Raw genomic sequence first — 9,038 nt, 5'->3', positions numbered from 1 at the left:
AGCCTGTGTGTGTGTGTGTGTGTGTGTGTGTGTGTGTGTGAGAGTGTGTGTGTGTGTACATACAGTGTATGTTACCCCCCCCTCGTGCAGAGTGTGTGTTAGGCTGATAGGTGATGGTGTGTTGTCGGGTCAGAGTTGCTCCGCTGCATTAAGAGGATTGTTGGCAGTCAACACACACACACACACACACACACACACACACACACACACACACACACACACACACACACACACACACACACACACTTCACTGAGCAGGAAAATGTTCTCACATCTTCTAGTTTTCATGACTAACAGCAACAATTCAGGTGACCAAGTAAAAAAAAAAGAATAAATTTAAGACCTTTTCAAACAGCACAGAATTCAAACTAAAACATCTGTTTTACATCCAACCGACCAAAATCTGATACTCAACTTATGGCCCAGGGGCCAAATCTGGCCCCTGATAGGGCCCCTGGTGGCCCCCAAACAACTCACAGTAAAAATAAAGTGACTGACTCTGTGAATAGTTTTTGTCCTTTTAGTCTCCGTAAGGTGTCAGAGACATAAAACAGCATCAAAATAGAGCTTTTTGATTATAAAAAGAGCCAGAGGAGGATCCCCCACACCCCCGACAGAGGACACAGCTGAGACACTGATGTCCTAAAATACTAGAAATGTCCGAAAATCTGAGAAACGTCCTAAAATCCACAAAATGTCCTCATTTCTTTGAAACATCCGAAAATCTTTATTTTACGTTTACTCGTATTTTAAAGCAGGTTTGATCTGTGAAGATGAATTCTGTGCTTTTGATTCTGATCTGATGTGAAGCACTTTGCTGCATTAATTTCTTTCTTGTAAAACCCGTTGGGCTGCATGTCCTGTATGAAAAGTGCGATGTGATCAAGTTTTATTATAATTACTGTTATTTTTAATATTAATAATAATGTAATATAATTTTAAATATGTGATGATGTTAATTTGAAATATAGTTTTGCCAAGTTTTGTCTTATTTTGCCCTCGACATTTTTCCCTAGCTTTTGAAAAAGTATTTTTTAAATCTGATAATTTTTTGAAATTTTTTAAACATCTTTTTCTAAGTCGTGTCCCCGGCGTCCTGCGTGTGTGTCGCTCGCCGTGTGTGTCGCTCGCCGTGTGATGTCTCACCCAGAGTGACGGCGGGGACTTTGTTGTTGACAGGAAGTATGGTGATGTTGAGGTCGTACACAGGAAGCGTGCCGTGAAGCGGTACAGGTGGAGGCGGGGCGTCTCCATGGCAACAGCCTTCTGATCCTCCAGCCTCGCCGTCGGAGATGATGAGGGTGACGGTGTCGAACGCCGGCTCGGCTCCGATCTCTCCTCCTGAACACAGAAACCAAAAACTAAACATTACTGACTTCGTTATCCTGTAACATGAAAATACTCTTTTAATGAACCAGAATTTTCTTCTTTTTAATCTGGATTCTTTAATTTGGAGTATCATTCAAGCTGATTTTTAAGATTAGTCATTGTTTATTTGCATTGTACTTTATTGATTCATTCTTTTTTTATTCATTAGATTTTCAATTGTTTTTCAATATTTTTTTGTCTAATTGTTGAAAGTTTCTCGTCGTAATGACGATGTTGTGTCCTTTAAACTGTGAGCTGCATGTTTGTGTGAAAGCTGCTCTTTAAATAAAGCTGCCGTGAGTTGAATTAACTCCTAATGATGTCATTAACCCTTTGAATACTGGCTTTAAGTCTGTCAGAACGTTTATTTTGTTATTTATTTCAATGATCATTATTTTTTCTTCTTCCTCTCCATCTTTATTTGTTTTTGCTTTTATTTATTAAATTTAAAAAAATAATAATAAAAGAGTGTGACTGAGGAGAAATAAGCGAGCGCAGGCTTTTCCCCAAACGTGGCGTCGTCTCCCATGATGCTCCTCACCTGTGTGGATGTAGTAGATGTGTCCCTGCAGCAGGTCCTGCTGGGAGAACTTGTCCACGCTCAGTCCGGCTCTCTGCAGCTCCCCGCGGCCCGGACTCCGGGCCAGCATGTAGGTCAGCCTGGAGTCGTCGCTGTCCCGGTCCGTGGCCGACAGGTAGTCCACCGTCACCTGGACCCGCCCCCCCTCCTCGCAGCTCAGCTCCCCGCGCAGACCCCCACCCAGCTGGGGGGGCTCGTCGTTCATGGGCAGGACCTGAGGACGGCGGGACAGACGTCGAACACGCGCTCAGGGTCGATGGTGTTTTCAAGGTTCCCGCACTCTGTTGTGCTCAAAATCTCAAAACTTTTCCATGACTTTTCAAGGACCCAGATTTTAGTTTTACTTTACGCCACCTGCCCGATTTTTTCTTTTTTTCTCTCACTATTTTTTAAAATTCACAATAAGATCAAGACACGGTGAAAGCCACGAAATACAGCAGAAACAGCAGCGACCGCAGAAACAGCAGCGACCGCAGCCAGTCCAGTTTCTAATGACGGTCTTTAACAGAAGGTGCACCTGACCCCCCACACGCACAACTCATAACCGTCCTTCTTTCAGGTTCACTGCTTTCAGAAAACTCAACATATAAGATTCAAACTCTATTCAAATGTAGTTTCAGGAACCCACATGATGCGTTAAACCATCAGGGATTTTTAAAAATCCAACAATAATTTCTGTTTTTAGTTTTTAGCTGTCGTTTTGGCAACTTTTAAAGAAAACACCACTTTCAAAAATGTAAGAAAAAAAGATCCCAAACCTTTAAGTTTTTATAATAAGCACAAAAAATTATTTGGAAAAAAAAAGTTTTCTATGAAGAAAAAAAATCTAACTTTTTTCATTTTTAAAAAAATGGGCAGTAAAATAATTTCACGTTCTCCCATGTCGCCAAAAATGCTTAAAAAACTATTCGACATGTCTCGTAGGACAGATGAAGAAACTTTCTTAACAAATGAAAAAGCAGCAGAATTATCGTCACGTCGACACATTAAAACTACGTTTTGTCGTCAGCTACAGAAAATTAATTCACCTTTATTTTGCATTAATGTCATTCAAATATGACACACAATATATTTCCAAGATTTTTCCAAAACTTTCAATGGGTTTCACTAGTTCAATGACTTTTCCAGGCTTAGAAAATGTGATGGTGAAGTTTCACGGCTTTTCCAGGTTTTCCTGGGAATCCTGGATTATTGTGTGTTTTGGCGGCAGGTCGCTCACCTGAACGTGCAACACGACGTCCGCTGAGTTCAGACCGTCCGTCACCTTCAGAGCGACGGCGTCCTCGCTGGTCTCAGAGTCGTCGTGGATGTACCTGCGACACAAAGAGCGTCACGCTCCGTCTGTCCCAAACACGCCGTCACTTCTCTCTCGTCACTATTTAATAGCTTTTGTGAATATATTTTTTTAAAAATAGTACATTTAGAACTGAATATTCGAACAGAACTCGTATAACCTTTAAATTACAACTAAATATAACCTAGAATTTTTTTTGGCTTAAACTTTACCACCAACTTTTAAAGGAAACATGCCCATCGGGTTTGGAAGGCCTTTTTTTGGCTCATTTTTTTTTCCTTTGAAGAATTTTGGTGCTTTTTAAAGAAAACACTTGCTAAATTGTTAAATTTATTTAAAATGTAAATGAAATTTGATTGGTATATTTTAGGAAGAACATTTTGAATTTTGTTTAGATAATTAAAAAAATTACCATTTTCAGTGGCTGTTTATTTTATTTATTTCACCACCAGCTTTTAAACACGTGCCCACAGGTTTGGAGGACATTATTTTTGGCTCATTTTGGCCATTTTCTTAATGTTGGGGACCCAAAATTTACATTTCTGACATAAAAGTTTGGGGTATTCAGCATTTCTGGGTTCACATTGGGGCTCTACAGGCTCAGAAAGCGACTTTGTTCGGAGTTTCGCAGGTAAAGAGGATTTGTTTCTGACCTGAGCCGCAGGCCTCTCAGGTCCTGCAGCGTGAAGCCGTCCCCCTGCAGCAGCGTCCGGCCCTGCAGCTCCAGACGGCCGTGGCGAGTCGTCCTCTGAACCTCCACCCTCAGGGCCTCGTCCCGGCTGTCTTGGTCCCGGACCAGGAGGTGCTCCTCCGTCACAAAGGCCCCCCCGCCCTCCTCCACCCGCAGCAGGTTGGTGAAGGCCTGACGAGCGCAGAGAGAACGTCAGCAAACCCGGACCTTCAAGTGTCTGAAAATGATCGAAACTAAAACAAAAGTGTCCGTGTGACAATAAACAGGCTTCATACGCGTTTTTACCGACATGTTTCCAGGATTTTTCGGCAAATTTTAAACACCAAACACTCTCTGAAACGACCATCAATACCCCTTATCGGTTCTTTTTCAGTGTAACAGCTTAAAAAAATATATTATTAAAAAATACCAGAATGAATTCAGAGCAGGTATAAAAACTGAATATTAAAATACAACTTAGGGACTGTTTGTTATTTATGGGGGGGGCATGTCAAATATTTTTTTATGCATTGGCGAGGGACTTATGATGGGGGGGCATACAACTTAAATGGCTGTATTTTGTATTTATTTTTTGTCTGTTTGGTTGTTTTAAAAAATTGTGATTTTTAAAGCAAAACTTTGGCTTTTTTTCATTTTTGGTGATTTTTAAAAATAACTTTTTGGTGATTTTTTTATTTATTACAAATTTGGGTGATTTTCAGTGAACATTTTTTTGATGTGAGTGTTTTATATTTATCTTTTATAAAAACTTGTTTATTTATTTGAACATGCCCGGGGGTTTGGAAGGCATGTTTTCTCTCAAAAATGACATTTATCACAGCCAAAAATTGTAAAAATAGAACTATCTTTTCAAATTATTGATGATCTTTAAACACATCGTATATTATTATACAGGTTTGTGAAATAAAAACATTTTTTCATGACTTTAGCAAAACTCTAAGGATATAATAAGTTTTTGAAACTTTTCCAGGCCTGGAAATTGTTTTTTTTTTGAAAATGCTGAGACAGGTTTTTCGTGCCGAACATTAAATATACTTTCATAAGTATCATTTTTAGTTCAGATCTGACGGGGACGACAGAAGCTCCCGTCTGAGGTCTTCACACGAGGTCAAAACCACCAAAGTCAGTTCAGATCGACAGGAAGCTAAGGCTGCGTTTGACCTCTGACCTCTGGCCTCTGGTCGTCCACAGGGGTGACGGTGATGTTGAAGAGGAGGCCGGAGACGGCGCCGCCGTGGTGATCGCTGACGGAGAAGACGAACTGGACGAAGAGCGGCTCCGGGCCGATGTCCTCCACGGGAGGCATGAAGGCCACTTTCATGTGGTTCACTGCATGCTGACAGGAAGAGAAGAAGAAGAAGAACGCCGTGTTTTTACTCGAATACTTTTCCTCAAAACAGTTTGAATCAGCAGCGAATTCATTTCCCCAAAACGAAGCTGTGTGCGACTGTTTGTGTCTCAAACCTGCGTGAAGGCCTTTAACACCGGCACCATGTGGTCTCTCTTCATGGCGCCGGCGCTGTCCGTGTAGAACAGACGTCCCGCGTCCATCAGCCTAAAAAAAACATATCAAACAATACATTTGTGTAAATCCAGAGTCCCCGCGCATTTCAAAAAATCTCCAGACTTTACCATGACTTTTCAAGGACCCATGAACAAAGTTATTATTTCAGTTTTCTGTCTTGCCCCTCTCGCCTGCTGTGTTTTTTTAATAAATCACATTCAAAAAGATTCAGACTGTTTAAAAACATCATTTAACCCTTTGAAACCTGGAGCGACATCACTTTTCTTGTGCTGTTTTTTTCATGCAGGTTAAAGGCAATGACACACTTGGTAAGAAATGTTCCACAAATTTCAAGAAATTTGTAAACTAAAAAAAAAATAGGGGAAAATTAGAAAATGTTCTAGAAATGACAAGAAATTAGGAGATTTTAAATGATTCAAACATAATAATAATAAAGCTACGGGAAAAGGAAAAACTATATTTAAATATTCAAAGTATTTTATTTCAGGTCAGTTCTTGTTTTTAAATTTAGTTTTAAAACATCATCTTCACTAATTTCCAGGTCATTTTTTCTACTTTTTACTTATTTCTTGCACATTTAGGTTTTTTTTGTAATTTTCTACTTTTTACTAATTTCTTGGTAATTTTTTGGGTTGGGTTTTTTGTTTTTTTGTTGTTGTTTTTACATACTTTTCAGGTAAGTTTTTGGTAAGTTTTATTAATTTCTTGCTAATTATTGGGTCATTTCTTCTTCCCTTGTTTTTGACAGAAATCCAGCCGTCCAGAAAGAAAGAGACGTGATGATTATTTTTATCACTTTTCGGCTTTACAGGATGTGGAGCTGCAGACCGCAGAGGAAGCCCCGCCCCTGTCCTTACCCAGGATGCAGTGGGCTGAAGCAGGGCTGCGTGACCACGTAGCTCAGGTCCGTGTCTGGATCCTCCCTGTCGGTGAAGTGGAGCTGAGCCTGCGTGATGTAGACCACCTCCGTCTCCTTCACCGTTAGTGAGCGGACGCTGCCGGACACTTCCACCGGCAGCTGGTCCTTCACCGGGAACACGTGGACCACCACGGTCTGGACCCAGACCGGAGGAGAGGCGTCAGTGCGACCGGAGATTTAAAAACGTTTCTAACTTGCAGAGAGGAAACTTTGACTCACGTATGTCTGGGAGAGGTTGGGCGGCTGGTGGCTGTCGGACAGCGTGAAGTCGAAGGAGTCCTCAAAGAGTTCCTCTCCGGAGTGCTGGTAGTAGATCTGACCCTGGACCAGATCCCTCTGCAGGAAACTGTCCACCGGATCTCCTGCAAGGACAGCAAACGCACCGTCGATATTTTGCAGCAGCTGCGTCACAAAATCCCAAGCATCGACACAAAAACCTCAATCTGCAAGAAATACAGTTTGCGTTTGTTCAGGCGCCGATTTAGAGGAACGTTCAGCGAATCAACGTTTCGACGCTTCAGGCTGTCAGTGGAAGTAATCCCATTACACTGTGATTTACAAATTACATATACAGTGCTTATGTTTACTTTGTTTTTTTGTTTACTTCTTTGTGTATAGTTTTAATTTATTTTCTAGGAAATTTTCTTGTTTTTTTAGGAATTATTCCTTATTTTAGGGTTATATCGTGTTAAGTGTCTTGTTGCCTTTTTTCCGTGTTAATGAAGCAAATTACCTCAGGTCTTAAAGGGTTAAATAGTCTCTGTGGATAATTCGGCTCCTAAAAACCTAAAAACCTCCTGAAAACTGAAGGAATTCTAACCAGGAGACAAACAAACAAAATACTCGTAATAACCGTAATCTCGTGATCTTCTGCAGAGATCATTTCCGTTGTAGATATTAAACTTCCTCACCGTCCTCGTGGGCTGCCGTCTTCCTGAGCAGCCGCCCCGCCTTCGGGCTGGACACCAGCTGGTAGAGGATGTAGTCGTCGCTGGAGTCGAGGTCGGACGCCAGCAGCGTGTACTCCTCCAGCCTCACGGCGGCGCCCTCCTGCACCTCCAGCGCCACGTTGTTGATGAGGAACGGCGGGGAGTCGTCTTTGGGCAGGATGTTTATGGGGAACTTGTGGCGGATGCTATGGCGGCCGTCGCTGATGCGGAAGACGATGTGGTCGCGGGTGGTGTCGCTGTCGGAGTGATGGTAGACGACGGCGCCGTCCCTCAGGTCACGAACACGAAACATGAACGCCTTTCCGCCTGGCAGACAGGAAACAGGAAACACATCAGACAGCGCAGCAGCTGCGAGAGACTAAAAAATTACATAAATTATAAACAAAAAATTAACTATAAACGTGCAGATACTACGTTACGCTGGAGCTTTAAGGATTTTTTTTTTTGAGATTTCGAGAATAAAGTCGTAGTTTTACAAGAAAAAAAGACATAATTTTACGAGAAAAAAGACGGAATTTTACAAGAAAAAAGTTGGAATTTTATGAAAACAAAAGTCTCCGTAAGTTTCCGTAATAAAATATCCACTTTCATTTTTTCAAAAAGTCTTTATTCTCTTAAAATTACTTTCTGATGTTTTGTTTGACTTCCTCATTTTTGAGGCTTTTTTTAAAAGTTTTTTTGGAAAATTTTTCAGGTCATTTTCTTGTACTTGGGTCTTTTCGTCTTTTAGGATTAATAAAATTTACTTTCTTAAGATTGTTTTTTTAAGGTCATTTCTCATTTTTTGGGAAAATTTCCAGGTAATTTTCTAGTACTTGGGTCATTACCTTCTTCACGTGTTTTTTAAAAATAAATAAATAAATGAAAAGTAAATAAATAAATCCAATTTGCCAAGGTTTCAAAGAATTAAATAATGTTTCTGAGCAACAGTTTGTGGTAAAGAAAATAAAAGCCTGCTGAGGTCAGTGATTTCAGTTTCATGGTATCTACATTTTTTAGATTTGTTTCAGTTCTCGCTGCACCAGATGACGTTCGTCGTGTCACAGAAACGGCGGCGTGAGATTCGGCGTGCAGAGTTGGAGCGGACATGAGAAACTTGTGCATCCTACATTAATGAAATGTAGGCCGCGTCCATCTGTCGGCGCGCTGCTGCTGGCTGGCCTCCCGCGCTCTCCGCCTCGTGCTAACCGCTCTGCAGAGCGGCCTACTGTCGGACATGTGTTGTTGTCAGAGAACGGCTCCGTTTCCAGCCAAAGCTTCGCACTTTGATTCAATTACCGTCGCCAACACATGCACCGTGTTTTTTTTCTCCCATTGTCACTTGGAAATAACAAGTTTCTCTTAGCGCCTGAAGGCACCGCGAGGCGCTGGCTGGGGTTCGTGCTGCGAACACCGGTGGGGTAAAACATGGCGTCCTTCCCGGTGGCCGCCCGGTTGCCAGGATTTGGGAGGGGGGGGCTTCCTGTCTCCCTGCACGTGCCAGAGAGACAGAAGGGCAAGGTCAGCAGACAGATTGAGAGACGAGCGGTCGCGAGCCCGAACCTCATTAGCAACTTTACCGAGGGAAGGCGGCTACTGGTCCAAGTGATGGAAACAACTTGGTAATTGGGCCCAAAGGTGGCGTTGGGCAGCAGGCCCATAAAGACGGGAATGGGATGGGATGGGAGGTGTGTGTGTGTGTGTGTGTGTGTGTGTGTGTGTGTGTGTGTGT

At 42.0% G+C, this 9,038-nt stretch overlaps 1 protein-coding gene across 1 annotated transcript; it reads right to left on the bottom strand.

Annotated features, from left to right (window-relative positions):
• Positions 1-1,146: 1,146 nt before the first annotated feature.
• On the bottom strand, positions 1,147-7,687 carry LOC121938984 (FRAS1-related extracellular matrix protein 1-like; the record flags this gene model as incomplete). Its single annotated transcript, XM_042482139.1, has 9 exons — positions 7,289-7,687; positions 6,597-6,739; positions 6,316-6,512; positions 5,398-5,488; positions 5,102-5,269; positions 3,896-4,104; positions 3,168-3,261; positions 1,910-2,162; positions 1,147-1,341 (listed from the first exon to the last, which is right to left on the bottom strand). Coding segments are annotated over exons 1-9 (1,681 nt in total), but the record flags the coding sequence as incomplete, so codon positions are not given.
• Positions 7,688-9,038: the final 1,351 nt, after the last annotated feature.

Source organism: Plectropomus leopardus, unplaced genomic scaffold, assembly GCF_008729295.1.
Source record: "Plectropomus leopardus isolate mb unplaced genomic scaffold, YSFRI_Pleo_2.0 unplaced_scaffold392, whole genome shotgun sequence".
Taxonomy (NCBI): Eukaryota; Metazoa; Chordata; class Actinopteri; order Perciformes; family Serranidae; genus Plectropomus; species Plectropomus leopardus.
This window is presented reverse-complemented; position numbering and strand designations above follow the sequence as displayed.